Consider the following 19,308-nt stretch of genomic DNA (forward strand, 5'->3'; position numbering starts at 1 on the left):
TTGTCTCCGCTCTGAACTCAGGAGCTTAAACGGTAAAAGAAATCAATTTCAGATTTTCAGTGACCCACGATCAAAAAAATATTATCTGCAAATGTTTTTCCCCTTTTCCCCTTTATCCCCTCCAAAAATATGCTTTTTTATGCTCAATTTATTCTCAAAATTGGCTCAAGATTTTTCAATGATTTTCGGATATGTTTTAAAGGTATATTCTATATAAACATTTCGTCTAAACATACCTATGACCGGAAAAATCGCCATTTTGAAATACAGTACGACACGGATGGAGTCAACCCCTAAAATTTTTAAATTTTTTTCACTAGAATACTCACAATAATGCCATCAATATTAGAGACCGAGACTGTTTAAAATGGAATTGATATTTCGAAGGATAGATCGAGATAGATCCTTAGAGCAAAGACACGATTTAAATAAACCCCCTAAATGCTTCTTTTTTTTTCAATGGAACTCCATCAGATAGATCTTTCCAAAATTAGTCTAAAATTAAATATTAGAAATGCACCTTTCGTTCTTCATTTTGTAAATGTCCTCAAAACCACAAATCGACTTTTTTGACGAATACTTTTGGCATCAAAGAGATGTAATACAATAAAACCTTTCCAGTATATGCAAAAAGGTAAACAAAAATTGGTGGAGGTAACCTATGGGATACCCCTTGCCGATATTCGCGAAAAAGTTCTACGAATTTATACAATCATCCAATACATAAAAATTAACGATTAGAAAAAAAATATATCAAATTGATTCACAGTCAATTGGAATAGCTATGTCATTATTGGTGAGCCACTACATAAATTTTAAATTCCTGTAAAAATTCAGGAAAATTATTATTCAACTGAATATTTCCTCGGAAAAATTACTGCACAAATCAAGCTATAATAAATTTCATTGTCGTAACCGAACTTGAAAATTTCAACAAACCTTTCCAAATTATACTGCCGCTCGAATTAAAAATCTCAACTAAAAGTAACGTTGTCTGAAGAATACGGAATTAGACAAAAAAGACTTTATAATCGAGTACTCCCACTTCCAAAGACTTCCAAGCACTTCATTTTCACCTGTACACCATTTTCGACCCTAATATCTCCCCCTTGATGCATACATTTAGGGGCATTTCAAAAATGATTTCACACGCATAATTCCGATATGCATAATCCCGGGACCTCTTGTAGGGTAAGTGTGCCAAATTTCGGCATAGTTGCATGCAAGCGCCAAAGTCTCATGTTTGAAATGTAATAAAAGAAATTGATTTTTTCATTCCTTCTACTTAAGGAGTGTTGCTTAGAACCTTGTAGACAGTTTATCGTCTTTATTTACTTTAAAATCGTTCTTAATACTTTTTAAAATGAATAAAAATATAGACATAGCTTTGGTGCACTATTTCGGCCATCGTCATTCTCATAGTTGCTTACCCTTTGGGAATTCTTCCAATGTCTTTTTCACGTCATCTTGTTTGTCAAAGCTACATTTTTTGTTATTCTTTTGCATTGTATAATCTCTGGAGTATGTAAAAACTAAAAATTCATGAAAATTCGAGGAACAAAAAAGGTGGCCGGAATTTGGCACACTTACCCTATATAGTAAATAATTTCAATTATGCATCTTCGATAGATAAGTGCAATGACTGATGATTTATCAAATCAATTGTATATCTCATTCGCAAAGTCGTGCGAAATGAATGGTTCTAGCGAACAAGGTGATTTAGTAACGTACAGGTTTATCCCATTCCTTTATTTGTCTCATCATCCTAACAATTTTTTTTTTTAATTTCCTTTTTCGAAGGAAACAAACAAAACGCGGCGCTCTTTATAGGAATTTCTCCAATTTTGTTTTCATAGGTAACAGCTAGTGTCTTGAGAAATCTTTCCTGGCGAGCTGATTCCAATATGATTTCCGTTCTCAATGAGATCGGAACAGTCACGGCACTAACTCAAGCTGCCATGAGGAATAAGATGGAGAATACGTTAAAGGCAATTCTTTCAGCCCTGTGGAATCTTTCGGCGCATTGTAGTGCTAATAAAGCTGAATTTTGTGCTGTGGATGGGGCTTTGGCCTTTCTCGTGGACATGCTGACATTTGAGGCACCAAGCAAAACACTGACAATTGTGGAAAATGCTGGTGGAATTCTACGGAATGTCTCCAGTCACATTGCTGTACGGGAGGATTATCGGAAAATTCTGAGGCAGAGAGATTGCTTGGGGATATTGTTGCAGCAGTTGAAATCTGAGAGTTTGACTGTTGTTAGCAATGCCTGTGGGACACTTTGGAATTTATCGGCAAGATGCCAGGAGGATCAGAAGTATTTGTGGGATAATCGTGCAGTTCCAATGCTCAGAAGTTTAATTCACAGCAAACACAAGATGATCTCCAATGGTAGTAATGCTGCATTGAAGAATCTTCTGAATTTCCGACCGGGTGTAGTTAATCAAATTGGTGTGGATTCCATCACCAAATCGATGAATCTGAAGGAATTGCCAACGTTGAATGTGCGCAAACAGAGAGCCCTTGAGCAGGAATTGGATCAAAATTTGGAGGAGACATGTGAAAATTTGGATGTGACAACACCGCCAAAAGAGGAAAAAACTGTGCAGGATTTTGCGAATTTGGAATTGATTCATCCATCTTTGAGGATTTCTAGTAGGAATGACGTCAAGGAAGGTGGATCAATACCACCAATTCCCAAAAGGACATCACTTCCTGATGGATCCAAGAAGCCCATTCCGGCTGCGAGAAAACCCGAACCAACACCGCGAAGGCATGTGGTGCAGCAGCAACAGAAAGAATCTGAAGAAGCTTCGGCATCTTTTGGGGATTACCAAGAGACTGATTTGGATCAAATAACGGATTATTCATTGAGATATGCGGAAAATCAGTCGGATGCTGAAGAGAAGAATCCTTCGTCTGTTGCTGGATCCTATGGGAATGAGATTATTCTGATTTTGGAGGATTCGGTGAAGTGTTATCAAACTGAGGGGACACCTTATGCCATTTCCAATGCTGCTTCAATGAGTGACTTGAGGAGAAATCCCAAAGATGATGTGCCAACGAAAAGTGCCACAGTTTTCAGCTCAGGCATTCATACACCGGAAAAACCAGTGAATTATTGTGAAGAAGGAACTCCAGGGTGTTTCAGCAGGGAATTCAGTCATCATGGTTCTCTGAGTAGTTTGGAAGAGGGAAATTCACCACCAGTTAATCAGAGAGTCTCATCGTCTTCTCAGGCTGAGAAATGCCATGAAAGTGATAATAAAGCTAAAGTTCAGGACAATCCGGAAATATCTGGTACACCGCCGCCAATTGTGACGACAGAAAGTGGAACAAATAGTGCTGGAGGTGGAAGTGGAAATACCCCCAAAGCTGTTACATTTGTCGACTATGCACAGGAGACACCGTTGATGTTTTCTCGTACGAGCTCCATTGACTCACTGGAGAGTGCTGAGCCAAATTGTGCTGACGATCGGAGTTCTGTTGTGAGTGAATTCAGGTACGTGACTCCTGCTTTTTCTTTATTATTGCATGACCTTTTTCATCCAGCAAATAATGAATTGTGACTGTCTGGGGATCATTAGTACGGTTTCCGGTGAAGGAAAAGTTGTTTGCAAGAGAATTTCTGTTGATTTATTATTTTTCGTTCAAGTTAATTGCTGCTCTCCCTGGTCTATAATATTTGCAGTTTATTTCTCTCTTTTTTTCGGAATATCTATGTGCAATTTTATGCATTATAACTTCAAAATTACAATTTAAATGGCCTTTTAAAAACTATTTTGGGAACTTGGACGTTTGAAGTTATTTTGCAAAGAGAGGATTTAATTGATTGCAGTGGTAAATTTTCACAGCAATTAAGCAAATAGAGTCATATGTCTGTAGAAAGTTTTTTTTTTAAATAAAATTAGGGATAATATTTAGTGATAGTAATCTCTGTATAATATTTACCAGTGAAGTTTATGAATTTTATGTTACAAAAACCTTTCACTTAGCGTGATTTAATTAAAGTTTTATGGATATTTTAAATATTTTCGTTCAGAAAATAAAATAGAATTAATGAGAAATCATTTTAAAATAAGTCAAAAATGCCAAAATTATTCATGACTCTTTAATTTTCCCTCAAATTTTTATCAAAATACCTATACTCAATCTGTCGTCAACTCTAGAGGCCAAACAGTTAGAGATTGAGACTTGTAACCTTTGAGGGATTTCCCATAAATCGACCCAAGGATCGTTAACATGCCCCTCATTTTTCCTCCACTCCTCCCCTTCTCCACCAAAATCATGTTTTTGGGATTGCACGAAACCGCGTCGTGCTATTTTTAATTTTTGGATATATTAGGGATTATTCAGATGGACATACAGTGGGTGTCAATAGTTTGTTGCCTAATGGATGTTTGAGAAATCAAGTGAAAAAAATGATAGAAAAAAATTCTTTTCCAAAATTTTCTTTTTGCAGATGAGTTCCTTGTAATCCGTAGATATTATTTATAGTTTTAAAAAAAAATAATTAATTTTATTTCATATCAAAAATAATTGTTTCCCAAAAGTAGGTCATTTTTAAAAAATCAAAAGTTTGTTGCCTCATTAAAAAAACTAATTCAAAATGGTGAAAACGTGCAACCGACTTTATGTAAACCGGTTACATTTTAAGCTTATGTCATTTGAGAGGCAAATGGTGGATTTGTACATTTTTAAGGCTGTCAATGGTAATTATATAGGTGTAAGAGTGATGATAAATAACAAGAAATAATCAGTTTTTTGATAATTCATAATTTAGGTTACAATGGCAAATTACAAAAAGTTGAAAGGTGGGATATTGTCCAGAGATACTGTTGGAAGGAATCGGCGTCGCTTAATTGCCAAATTTTATGGAAATTCATGAAAAGTTAAACATAAAATGGTCGAATATTATAGTGATGAAGCACGAGTACATTTGAAAAACGCTACTGGTAGACCAAGGTTTTGACTCAGAGAGTCGATAACCGCATTCTAGGTATCTCTGATAGTAACCCCATGATGTTTGCTTCAAAAATTCAGAGTCGACCGGTTACAGAAGGCATACAGGCTTCAAAACCAACCGCAATTGAATGAAAGTGGTAAGAATAATTACTTGGTTTGCAGGTTTCCATTGGTAAACAAAACCAATCTGGTTAAAAGGTTGTAAATTCACTTGGGACATGCTAAAAAAGTAAAAATACAACGTCTTACGCAGTTTGATTTTGCTTACCAATGGAATCTTGCGAGCCAAGTACCTATTCTTATATTTTCTTCCATTTTGAGTTTGATTTTCGAAGCATTTGAAGCCTGTATGCCTTCTGTAACCAGCCGACTCTGAACTTTTGAAGCAAACATCATGGGGTTAATATCAGAGATACCTAGAATGCGGTTATCCACTCTCTGAGGCGAAACCTTGGGTCTACCAGTAGCATTTTTCAAATGTACTCGTGCCTCATAACTATAATATTTGACCATTTTATGTTTAACTTTTCATGAATTTCCATAAAATTTGGCAATTAAGCGACGCCGATTCCTTCCAACAGTATCTCTGGACAATATCCCACCTTTCAACTTTTTGTAATTTGCCATTGTAACCTAAATTATGAATTATCAAAAAACTGATTATTTCTTGTTATTTATCATCACTCTTACACCTATATAATTACCGTTGACAGCCTTAAAAATGTACAAATCCACCATTTGCCTCTCAAATGACATAAGCTTAAAATGTAACCGGTTTACATAAAGTTGGTTGCACCTTTTCACCATTTTGAATTAGTTTTTTTAATGAGGCAACAAACTTTTGATTTTTTAAAAATGACCTACTTTTGGGAAACAATTATTTTTGATATGAAATAAAATTAATTATTTTTTTTTGAAAACTATAAATAATATCTACGGATTACAAGGAACTCATCTGCAAAAAGAAAATTTTGGAAAAGAATTTTTTTCTATCATTTTTTCCACTTGATTTCTCAAACATCCATTAGGCAACAAACTATTGACACTCACTGTATTTCGTCCTTATACGAAAATCCCGTTGAATCATTCTTAATAACGGTTTTTCAAGGTCAAAAGTTAAAAAATTCTCTAGAGAGTGTAGGGGAAAGCGCCCATGCTTAATACAATCCAAGCTTGATAATAACTATTTTTTTCCTATGTTAATCAATAGTTATGACTCATCGCAATATATTCAAATAGCTGGTACTAAGCCTCACATTTCCTAAGAAAAACTAGGATCCTAGCTCTTTTTACTAGTTTCAGGAAGCAAAAATCAAAAATAGGTCCAAAACTGTAATTTCGATACATGATATTTCATAAGTTTTTTTCTTAATTAATGTCACTATACGCCAAAACTACTATCATAGGCACATAGATGGTTCATCAGTACATACTAATATTTATGTAAAAATATTTTTACTTGGTGACACTGTTTTTCTGGGTGGTGGCAAATTCATAAATTCTACCTGTGTCCATCCTAAATTTTAAAAAGGGTCCATGAATGATAATTTTAATGTGGCAACTCTATCATTAGATGTGATTCTTTCACATTTACACTTATTGTAATCCGCCAATTTTATCGACAATTGACATAACCTTCAACTCTGTTGCCTGAATTTTAAGGTTGTAGAGTGACATTTTCATGGACTCAAAGTGAAAAAATGGTTTTCGCTAGCGCCCTAATGTCATAAAAACATAAAGACATAAAAACATAAAGACATAAGAGTGATTTTAAACTAATAACCAGTCATACAAACGATTTAAGCAGATAGATTAGAGTTCCATCTAAATATTGATGTGCATTTTTTTTGTATCCGTTGAAATTTTTTTTTAGTGAAAATGGGCCTCCGAATTGTCGAATCAATTATTATACAGGAAGACCCGGACCCAACTTGTATAAAAATCGCTACTGAATTTCCATTTTCTTCTTGAAGAAAATCTAAGGATTTCCAGGAACTATTTGAGGTTGGATTATAAACCTAATAAGTGAGACATTTTTTGTCATACTGGAAAAATCGCTTCGGTTTGTGTGTTAATCAGAAAATAATCACAAACCTTGGACATCATTTTACAGTATCAAGCATGGGCACTTTCCCCTATTTCTTATCCGAATGGTATCATGTTTGGACTCGTAGGAAAGGTCTTGGAATTTGTGATAAAATTGAACCATTTCCAATCAGTTGTGAACTAGTAATGAACCAATTCATGGTAAATAACTAATTTTTATTATCAGCTCATTTTATATTACTCCTGAGGTGTTTTTTGGACAATATTTTGAGTAATTTATAAATCAGTTCAGATCGGTTGTGAAATGATAATGAACCGGTTACGAAACGATAAGTATTTTTGTTCGAAGGTCGTGATAAGAAAGGGTAATGCCCTAGACACACTTACGACTTAAGTCGAGAAACGACTTAGTGGAAATTGATGGAAGTGTAGTTTAACCATTATTTCGAATATACAATAATATAATTACACTAAGCCGTCTCTCGGCTAATCCTCAGGTCTGTCAAGGCCCTAAGACTATGGGGATTAAGGTTTGGTTAATTATACGATGGACCATTTTTAGGGTTTTCCGAAGACTCCAAGGCACTATTTCAATACATAAAACATATTTCGTAAAATTGCTCGTAAATCGTATAATCCATAAAAAAAACACTAATGCAACACCATCTCAAAAAATAAGGCATTTAGAGGTATCGGAGCAGGATGTTTTCTATGACAAAAATATGTAGTCCTAAATGGAATCTATTGTGTGCTGAAGAGAGTACATTAATATTAGAGATTCTTAACAATCTCACCTACTATAATCCTAACAAAATCTCATGTCCTCCGATCGGCCCCAAACTTTGCCAAAATGTGCTTCATCACTTCCTGATCCCGAATATATGGGGGCTAAGTTACGTTCCCGGCCGTCCGGCCGGCTGCCCTTTGGAACTAATAGCTTCTAAACTAAGAAAGATATCGACTTGCGGTTTTCGGCAAAGGTTATCTGGTGAAAATTGCAACTTGGCACATTGACCCCCCACCCCCACCTCCACCCCCACCCCCACCCCATCTTCCGCCATTTTGAATACCCCCTTTTTGTTTTCTCAATGGCTCCACCGCTATGGCATCGATCGGGCTCAAATTTTAGTTTGTTATAGCTGGGCCTTAGAGCTTTCGCTCAGTACCAAACTTAAGGTCCCCTGACCAAAAAAAATTTCTTAAAACGGCTATAACTCCGGTTTTAATTGTCAGAATTTAAAAAAGTGAGGGCGTTTTGAAAAGCTCTCGTGAAATGCCACTTCCTCTTCTAACATCGCAAGTTCATGAAACCACCGCCATGGGCGCTATTTTTAAAAAGATTTTTCAAATTTTTAAGTTAAATAACTCAAAAATTCCATTGTGCATCGGGCTGAAATTTTAGTATGTTGTAGCCGCTGATTATACCTATCAAACAAAAAAATTCTTAAGTCGATCCATAACCCCTGATCCGAGCTATAAGGGGTCAAATTTCGAATATTGAACCGGAGGAATAATTGATAATATGAAACAAAACAGCAAAAACGAAAAAAAATTAAAGAAAACTGTGACGTATAGGAGAAAAACCAAAAACTGATTCTTGATCAGGAGACTCAACTCTACCAAAACGTACCATGTGAGTTTCGTATGCCAAAAAAAGCTGTCAATTTTGTTGCATAGTGAAATTAAGTAAATCTTTCTACCTTTTTCACAAATATTATTCGTAATATCAATATGATCATTTGACGACCAGTTTCTATTTTTTTTAACATTTGTTTGTAAATACAGTAGACTCTCTCTCAATCGAGAATATGGGGCAAAATGTCATCCGGTTTAGCGATAGAATTGAGCGTCAAAGCCTTTGTAAATTCCACAAAAAGCGCTCAATTATAAAGAATCACGATAAAATAGGAAGAACTACAGCGAATTTGATCGAATTAGTTTCATAATTAAACGTGAAAATTGTCAACAAAATTTGTCGCCCGATTGAAAAAGAGCCGATTGAGTGAGAGTCTACTGTATTCGTTAAGTGTAGGGTAAAGTGGTACCAAGTTGGACCATGGTACAAGTTGGACAAGGGTTTTTTTTTCTTGATAAATTTAGTACTTCATTTTTATTTGTATATTTCTAATGCTTTAGTTTTATAATTTGGTTCCTTGTGCTTAAAAACATTATTACTGTATTTATCAAGAAAAAATCCCTGTCCAACTTATAACACTATGTCCAACTTGTATCACTTTGCCCTACTTCATGGAAAGAAAATTCCGTAACCCTCCAAAAATGTATATAAATATATCTTAAGTGTTTTTAATTTATAAAAAATTATCAGTATTTTTGTCGGAGCTTTGATTTTTTAATGAAGCTGATAGCTGACATATTAAGAGTCTTTAATTACAGAGTGAGTCCATTGCACTGCAACTAAATTTAGATCACTGCACTGAGAAAAAAAGAGGATGCGATTAACTTTTAACCTCGTAACTTTAACACTTTTTAGGTGTAAAAATATATCAACATTTTTTAATGTTAATTTTACACCTTTTTAAGCGTATATTTAACATGAAAAAGGGTAACTTTAACCCATAATACACCTAAAAAGCACAATATTTACACCAATTCCGGATAAATATTGTAGGGTAAAATTAACATTTACGGTATGTTATTTTAACTTTTTCGGATTTCTCTCAGTGTATTCATTATAACTTTGAAACCGTTCGGGACAGCATGCTTGGTAGCTCATATAATGGTAGCTCATTTTATTGCCCACAAAACCATTTATGATTTTTATTGTGAATTTTTTTATCCGTAAGGGAACTCCAACTTGTAGGCGCGAAGTGGGGAGGGGATGAGGGGCATGTTAATGGTCGACTTATAGGAGGTCCCCCGAATGTCTCAAGTCTAAATCTCTGACCGTTTAGCCTCTAGGCGTAGTAATGACCTTTGAAAAATAAATTGTGGATGAGTACAAACTTATCCACATTTTTTTTTTGGATTTTTCGTGTTTAAAATATTATAACTAAATTGGCAGAGCTTCGCCGCAGCATATGCGTCATGTATATACTCATTTTCCAAAATGAATGCAACTATCTAGAACAATTTAAATTGATATTCGGCATTTTTGTAAATTGTCGCAATTTCCAAAATTTCCATTGAATTGAGTTATGTCTTTATAAACAGTGTAACTCACAATGAAATCTTATTATTTTCCTTATGATACATCTTGATATTTCAGCTCTTAAATCTTTTTTTTTCTAGAGTTAACTTATAGAGTAGTGGTACTACTATTTTTATTTTAGTTCAAAAGTATGGCATTTAGGGCTATTTTTTATGATCAATAAGGCCTCATTGAAAATTTCTTCTGCTCAATAGTTGCGAAATAAGATTTATGACAAATATTGATTGAAGCGACGATATTGTACCCTCTGCGAAGGTCAGGTGAAATATTTACCATTCCTTACATGAGCACCAAATTTACAAAAAAAAAATCACTATAACATAACCAGACAAAATTTTGACTGTTTATTGTTCAAAAGAGGGCAAGGTGCTTCAGATTAAAAGAAATTGTCTCATTTTAAGAGTATTATTTTAATGTACTCCAATTTTCTACCTTAATTCTCCAATGATTATGATTTATTATATGACTACTTTGATTTTTCCGCATTAAAATGAAGGAGTAATAAAATTGCCCATAAAATCATTGCATAAAGCTGAACTTGAATATTCAGATTGTGATTAATAAAGTGCAATTAATTTATTTAATTTTGTAGTCGACTGGCCAGCGGCATTATTTCTCCATCAGAATTACCAGATTCGCCAACACAAAGTATTCCTCAGTCACCAAGGCGCCCTCAGGATGTCTCTGGGTCTTTGGCTCAGAATGTCTCCACAGCTCCAAGGCTGAGGAGTGTCTTTGAGGATGAGACGAATGCATTTGGTGTTGAGAATACTCCAGCGCAGTTTTCATGTGCCACAAGTCTCAGTAATTTGAGTTTGGACGATGAACCCAAGATTGCCACGGATTGTCTAACGAAGGAGATGCGTCTTAATCATCCGAGTGAGGAGCAAGAGGATGAAGAGAGTGCTGATCAGAGTGCGGGAAATCTTGTGGTGGGAAATCCAAATAATTCTGCAGCTAGCTTCCGGGGGGAGGAAAATATTGGGTCAGATGGGGAAGAGTCGGGAAATGATGAGATTCTTCTGGCCTCGTGCATTAACATGGGCATGAACAGGAAGGCACCTGAAGGTGAGACCTCGGCCAAGAGCAAGGTGACTCCACCTGAAGCTCGTGCAGGTGGAAATTCAGACACAGTGAAGCAATATTGCACAGAAGATACTCCGGCATTTCTCTCAAAAGCCGCAAGTAATTCGGATCTCAGTGTTTTATCTTTGGATACAAATCGCTGTGAAGCAATTGCATCAGACAGTTCTTCAGATGGTGGCAATGAGAATTTGCTGCAGGAGTGCATTAGGGATGGAATGGGAGCTTCAAATATGCCATTGATCAAGGACAATCCCATTGAGATGCTGCGCAGTGGATCAATTCTTCCGCCTTATCTACCAGTTAGGGATGAGATTCAGCAATTTGCACCACCAGTTGAAGATACCCCCTGCAATTTCAGCGTAGTCTCTGGACTCTCGGACATCACAGTTGGTTCAGGAGTTGCTGGATTGGCCAAAATCAAGAGGTAAATTGCTTTATTTATTTTTTTTTAATAATATTTCTCCATTTAAGTTTTTGTTCCACTTAATTTATTATGTTATTATGTTACAAGGAAATTTTTGCAATCGATTTAATTAAAGCATGAAAGAACTTATTGAAAAACCATTTTGATTTGCTTGATTGAGTAAAAGAGAGAAAATATATCGGAAGGAAATATTCCAATGAATTAACAAGTTGTTCTGAAAATTACCATCCGTTTGTGACTAATTAATTATAATGTTAGTCGGTCAAACTGCATTTTTTTTTTATTTGCTCTGTGAGAGAAATCCGAAAAAGTTAAAATAACATTCCGTACATGTTAATTTTACCCTGCATTATTGATCCGAAATCGGTGTAAATATTATGCTTTTTAGGTGTATTATGGGTCAAAGTTACCCTTTTTCATGTTAATTATACGCTTAAAGAGGTGTAAAATTAACATTAAAAAATATTGATATATCGTCGGTTGCGTCTACCTCTGTCGTATCTGCATTTCTTTTGTGTCAGTATTTCACACAAGAGGGGACGTCTGTATTGCAGCTTACACCAAATGCAGATATAAAATAAATGTAGATACGACAGGGGTAGCCGCAACTGACGATATTTTTACACCTAAAAAGAGTTGAGGAAATAAAAGTTAATCGCACCCCCTTTTTTTTCTCAGTGTAGTAATAGGATGTTTTAACTACACTGAGCTATTTATGGACGTATATAAAGAATATTAACAGAATGTCAAAGGACAGTAAAGAATTTAATTATTTTCTATAAATTTTTAGTTTTAAATGTTTGTGAGTTCAATTCAAGTGAAATGTCTTTCAGGATCTTTAAGACATTATTTATTAAGCCACTTTCAAATTGTCTGCGTAACTCTTTATATTTACTCATTTCTTTAAAGCCATTTTATTCACTAGTTTTCCAGTCAAATCGAAAAATGGGCTCTCTTAAATAATTCTCTCTCTCTTAAATAAGTTCATTTCATATTTTTGTTAATTTCGTCTGTCAATGCGGTCAAGGTCTAAATAGACTCAAGTTGATCCTCGGGAATATTTAACTTGTAAAATTTGGCAGTAAAAATTTTTTTCCAACCGGGTCCAGTTTAAATCCCGAAAGACCAAAATCCCTAAAGCCAAAATCTCGAAAAGGTCAAAATCCCGAAAGGACTAAAATTCAAAAAGGACCAAAATCCTGAAAGCCAAAACTCGAAATAGCATAAAAATATTATAGCTATTTTGAATTGTATTGATCATATTACTTTAATCATAGTTACTCAAACGATTACACTCACACTCGCACTAGTTGAAAATGTTGGAAATAAAGGGAAATTTTCTGTGTTTTGGGAAATTATCCTTCGTATAATTTCGTCCTTTGAACAATTCTGACCATTTGGGACTTTGGCTTTTCGAGATTTCGACCCATTCGGGATTTTGGCCCATTTTGGAAATTTTAAGGCATTCGGGATTTTGGCTTTTCGGAATTTTAACTTATTCAGGATTTTGGCTTATCAGTTTTGGATTTTTCGGGATTTTGGCTTTCAGTATTTTGTCTTTTCGGGATTTTGGCTTTTCAGGGTTTTGACTTTTTCGAATTTTAAGGCATTCGGGATTTTGGATTTCGCTATTTTGTCTTTTCGGGTTATCGCCCCATTTGGAATTTTGGTCCATTCGCGATCTTGGCTTTTTGAAATTTTAAGGCATTCGGAATTTTGGCTTTTGGTATTTTATCTATTCGGGATTATGGCTTTTCGGGTTTTCGACCCATTCGGGATTTTCATCTATTCGGGATCTTGGCTTTTCAGAATTGTAGGTCATTCAGGATTTTCGCTTTTCGCAATTATGACCTTTGCAGGATTTTGTCATGCGTGATTTTGGTTTTCGGGATTTTGACCAGAAACCAATTTCAAAGTGTCATGGCTTAGTATCATTAAGTAGAGGTTCTATGCATAAATTTCCTTTACTTAATCCTTAACTGACAATTATATAGGATAAATATTCTAGAGGATCAGCCTAAGTTTATTAAGGCGTTTACACATAAGACAAGAGTATTCCTTTGTTGTTCTTTTTTTGCCCGACTGAAATACTGAGGAAATCTCAAAATTATGAATTTGAATAAATTACGAATTAATCAATTTTACAGTATCAAAAGGAAAGGAAACTTTAGTTTGCATATTCTAAATATCTACCTACAGTAGACTCTCAAATTCGGGCATATGGGACCGTAATGTCAGCTGAATTAGACAGAAATTCGGGCGACAAAGTTTTTGAAATGCAACGATTTTTTATTCATGTGCATATAGATATTGAGTTTACACACTCAAATATAACGTGAATTGCATGAAAATCCCTCAATAATGCAAAATCACATCAAAACTAAGACAAACCATGCCAAATTTGAGCATTTTTGATTCATTTGATAATTATAATCAAACTAGAGAAATGACAACAAATTTTTTTTTTAAATTTAACTGCTGCCCGAATTAGAAAGTAGCCCTATCTTACAAGAGCCGAATTAGCGAGAGTCTACTGTATATGAATATTTTCTGAGGCAAATGTTATTATGCTTAGAATAGCTTGCATTGTCATATTTTCAAAGTAAATTCAATCTTCCATACTTCTATGAAAAGCCATTTTTTCTAGAGTCCCCGTAAAAATCCCGATCGTTAAAATATCAAAATTCCGAATGAATTGAAATCTCAAAAGGGTCAAGATCCCGAATTCTTAAAAATGTCATAGTTCCTCCCACAATTGCACATGCACTTGCTAGAAGCAAAGGGAAATTTTCGAACGTTTTGGGATATTGTTCTTCATATCATTCTCTGTATAATTTCGTTTCTTTCAGAATTTTGACCTTTCGGGATTTTGGCCCTTTCAGGATTTTCGCGTTCGGGATTCTGGCTTTTGGGATCCTGGCTATTCGGGATTTTGGTCCATTTGGGATTTTGTCTTTTCGAGATTTCGACATCTAATTTGAAATTTTGACCGACTCAGAATTTCAACTCATCCGGGATTTTGTCTTTCAGGATGATTTAGGTTTTCTCGCTTTTGGCCGAAACCGTTTTTCAATCTTAAAGAAAAAGGACTATTCAAGTAATTTTTTATAAATTGGTTTTGATCAGAAAAGTCTCGACTGGTTTAACTCTTTTGGAATTTTGGAAATCTAAAGGAAAATATGGATACTTTGGTTGATGAATTCAAACTAATATAATATAAGTATCCCCAAATCTAGAATATTTTTTGAAGCAGCTTGAATAAAAAAATCGTGAAATTGGCTCGTTGGAAATAATACAGTCCGGAAAGAATTTAAAAAAAATGGTCAGAAAAGGCGAACTGGAAATGATGACGTTTAAGATTACAGAGATCATATTGCAGATTTTGGCCGTTTAAAAATCGAAAAATTTACTACTAAAGTCCTAATAAATTAAAAGTCAAGGTCATAGAGATCACAATTTAAGAAAAAAAAGTTTGATAGATATAATAGATTTTCATTTGATTGAGATAGGATTGCAGCGTTGTTCTTAATTTTGTTTGCAGGTCACCATCAAAGGATCAAACTGTGAGTCAAAGTTCACAGAATCCTCCGCCACAGCAACCATCTGGCGATGATTCACTGAGTTCTTTGTCTGTGGATTCTGAAGATGACACCAACCTGCTGAGTCAAGCAATTGCAGCTGGAAGTAATCCTTCGCGCCCTTCCACGTCGTCCAAAGGTGGAGTCCCTACTACTACATACACAGTGCAAACAGCTCTCATTAGCAACAATGTCCCCATACATCTGGAAGCCACGAATGACTCGTACAGCTCAATAGAATCTTGTGAGTCCAATGATAATCACACACAGCTCCTGGAACAGTGCATTCGAACTGGAATGGGTCAGGATGTTAATAAGAATCCAAAGAAAGTGGTGACCAATGTTGCTGTGTCTCCGAAGAAATCTCAATTGCCCCAACTTAAGACATCATCAACGAGGTATGATCGACACAAGGAGCGCGAGAAGAAGGATGAGCAACTGCTGAAGGAGTGCATTAGCATTGGAATGGGAAAGGCACCACTGCCGATGGTGCGTCAAGTCAAGCAGACTACTAATGAGGGACAAATGCCAAAAAACGGGGTGACTACGTCTGCAGCTGTGCCGGATTTAGTAGGTGCCCCCAGCACAGCTCCAGACGTAGAGACGGAATCCCCAGACGCCACAAGAGGCTCAAGAAGAAATCTACCCACACAACATGCTCCAAAGCATACCAAATTGACGGTGAATCGCACAAATGGGTCTGACACAGATGATGGGGTGTTTAATTTTGGGGGTGATCAAGAGAATGCCCTTGAACGATCCAATGAATATCCAGCTCAAAAGTTAATCAATATGGACTTTATTGAAGATTCAATGAATGAATCGTCATTTGACATGGAGATTTCTAATGAATTTCTCATGGAAAATATTGAGGCATCAATGGGATATGGTCCGAAGATTGATAAGCATAAGGATCCGGATCTTATGCTAAAATCTGTCGATAGACTAACGCAAGTCTTGGTGTCTCAAGCTGAATATTTAAGATCGTCGAATCATGCTGAAAATTCTGTGACATATGAAAAGAAATCCAGTTCTAATAATACTTGGAGTGAAGATACGTGTCCCAAAGACGTTTCCTTTCCCAGCATAAGTATGACAGCACCAATGATTGGATCCTTGAATGATGATGACACGACTTTTAGTGATTTTTCAAAGAAGAATTGTCTTCCGACTGAAGAAGAACCCACACCGACGAATGAAGTGAAAGAGTTCAATGAAACGTGTCCATTCTCTTCAGCACCTCTGTCAAATGGCTGCGAAGAAATCCGTATGGTTCTCACTAATGCTGATCTTGAACAAACTCTGCGATTTGACTATGGTGAAAGTGAAGGTTTCATTTCACAGCCAGATTCCATGGATACTGATACTGATACTGTTGTCAATTCCCTAGAAACTGGAATAAATTTCCAAGTTGGCGGTGAAGTTGTTTCAGGAGTTAATCATGATTCAGCACATTTCATCTCTTCAGGACCAATGAGTTTTGACCCATCCAGTTCAATGACAAATTCAACAATCATTGCAATGGAAGCCAAAAAGATTGTTAATGAATTGTCCCAGTACAATCCCATGACAGAAAGTGCTACGAGTTTTGATCTGGAAAATGTTAGACCACCATCTGGTATGGATAGTTTGAGTGCAATTTCGGGATGCTATGAAACGCCACAGAGTCCCAATTTGTCTGGCAGAGTGAGAAAACGTTCTCTACCACCGGGATTACTAGCTAGGAGAGCTCTTGGTGGGCATATCATGACAAATGGCAGTTTAGAGAGTATAAATTCAGCTTGCAATTTAGATAGTGTAGCACCACCATCAGGTATGGATGAATTATTGGATTCCATGATATCAGTTGCGAGTATTACATCAGAAGTTGCACCAATTCAAACAGATGGTACGTATTCCAACTACGAAACAGCTGTGAGTGAGATGGATGACACAATAACGGGAGGTAGTGCATGGCAGGAGATGTCCAGTGATGCTACGCCAATTCCATCGGATTTCAGTAGTGCAGAATCAACACCGAGAAAAGGTAAGAATGGTAGGAAGCTGTTGACGCCGAAACAGAGGCGAAAACAGCGAAATGGCACACAAGATCGCTATCGAACTTATGTGATTTCGGCTGATGGTCAGTCAAGAGATAATGCGACTGATGCAGAATCCATTGAGGATGATCTGTGTGATGAGATCCTCGTAGTGGAGGCTGAGGATAGTGGTGGTGGTGGAAGCAAGAGGTTGCTGAGGAAGCAAAGACGCGAAGAAGATCGGTCACGCTTCAAGACTCACACTCTTGACTCACCCACAATTCCTCAGCTGATGCAAACCAATGGAGGTCTGTGTGACTCCACAATTAGGGATGTATTGGCCGAGGCCAATGTTGTGCTAGACACGTTGAATAGGCAAAATATTGACAGTGAGGAGTTTCTCCTTGATGACAATATCGACACAACGAGTTTGGTGTCAAATGACGATGGTGAGGATTTGTCCTCCATTCGAGCGCTTACAGCGCATTTCAAGCATCTTAGTGATCTTAAAGTACCAGAGAGTCAGCATAATACTGATAGTAGTCTGGATTATGAACAAAATTCTGGCACTGAATCGTGCGATCATAATGCAAAATGCACCATCAATGGTAGAGGATCAAGTGTTGATCGAAGGGAAGATAATGCCGTAGGGCAAGAAGTTAAGAGTGTTCGTGGGAGAAAGAAAGTTCCTTATGTTTCACCGTATCGACGCTCATTTGTGTCCTCTTCAAAATCATCCTCACAATCGGCTTCACCGACAAAAAGTGTTTCCCCAGCATCGGGGAAGGCTCAAGTAGTTCCAAATGTTAGAACCAATCTAGCTTCAAAAAATACAGTGGATACCAAGAAGGCTAAGACACTTCCAAGCACAAGAAGTACACCAAAAGATCAAAGTCTGGTTGCTAAGACGTCCAGTTTCATCAATAAAGCCAATCTTACCAATAAAATCAATTCAATCAAATCAGGTCTGGTTCGACCGGGATTTAGTAGCAAATCAAATGTTCTGGAAAAGAACATTATCAACAAATTCAAGTCTTCCACATCGGCAAAAGCAACATCACCACCCCCATCTAAGGAACCTCCAAGGGTACTCGAACGTCAGAGTACGTTCACCAAAGATGAACCATCCAATCCAAATGTGCCCATTGTCACATCCGATCCACAATCACAGAATAGAATTTCCAAGCTTCCAGCCAAGATTACCCCAAAAGTCAAAACTAGCTTTATCTCCAAATTGAGAACGCCACTGCAAAAGAGTGCTACTGTGGATATCAAAAGTCCGTCAAGTAGACCACCGTCATCGGGATCCGAAGCGGTCAAAAGGAAGAGTTTTGGTGTATACAAGTCACCCAGTGTTCCGAGTGTTCCACTCGGACAGCGTTCAAGTAGCACCAATTCCATCAAGGGGATAAAAAAGGAACTATCCTCGACGTCACAATCATCGAGGAGCAATTCAAATGTTGCTACAGTTCCAAAGAGAGACATCGGAAGCAGAATAGCTGGTCTCTGGAAGAAAAATAGTAAGTTTTTTTTTCTATTCTCATTTTATTTTATTTTTTATTGTATTTATTTATTTATTGGAAAGAAATACCCAAATATCTTTAATGGTCATTTATTGCAAATGTAATGGAAAGATTTGGATTTGGAAAATTGGGTTTCCTCTGAATAATTTTAGGTTACTGATTTTTTGTTTGTTCTGTTCCAACATTTTCTTTTGAACTAGAAGCGAAAGCAATCCTAAGCTCCCTCTTATATAAATGGCAAAGATTTTTATGAAAGTTGGGTCATAGCGACCGGTGGGTTAAGTGTGGTTCAAGCAATTCAAAATTTAAGTAATTATTATTAGGGTGGAGTAACCACTTATTGCCAGTTTTAGGAAAAAGTGAAATTAACTTTATTATAACTTTTAGCCCCTTTTTATAAGATAATTCAAATTTTGCAGAAATTTACTTAGATGTGTTGGTTCTAGATTCGTCAAAACAATTGTCCCACAATTTGACCTCGGACTACTTAAAAAAACTG

The 19,308-nt window shown here is 36.2% G+C and overlaps 1 protein-coding gene across 3 annotated transcripts in view; it reads left to right on the forward strand.

Annotated features, from left to right (window-relative positions):
- Positions 1-19,308, forward strand: part of LOC129799391 (uncharacterized) — a 77,706-nt gene that overhangs the window by 48,810 nt on the left and 9,588 nt on the right. For 2 of the 3 annotated variants that reach the window (XM_055843230.1, XM_055843233.1), the window contains 3 exons: positions 1,857-3,502; positions 10,773-11,690; positions 15,232-18,806. In XM_055843230.1, coding sequence (XP_055699205.1) covers positions 1,857-3,502; positions 10,773-11,690; positions 15,232-18,806 — 6,139 coding nt within the window. The remainder of the gene's footprint in view (positions 1-1,856; positions 3,503-10,772; positions 11,691-15,231; positions 18,807-19,308) is intronic. The other variant, XM_055843232.1, reaches the window with a different exon arrangement.

The sequence above is a fragment of the Phlebotomus papatasi genome, chromosome 1 (assembly GCF_024763615.1).
Source record: "Phlebotomus papatasi isolate M1 chromosome 1, Ppap_2.1, whole genome shotgun sequence".
Taxonomy (NCBI): domain Eukaryota; kingdom Metazoa; phylum Arthropoda; class Insecta; order Diptera; family Psychodidae; genus Phlebotomus; species Phlebotomus papatasi.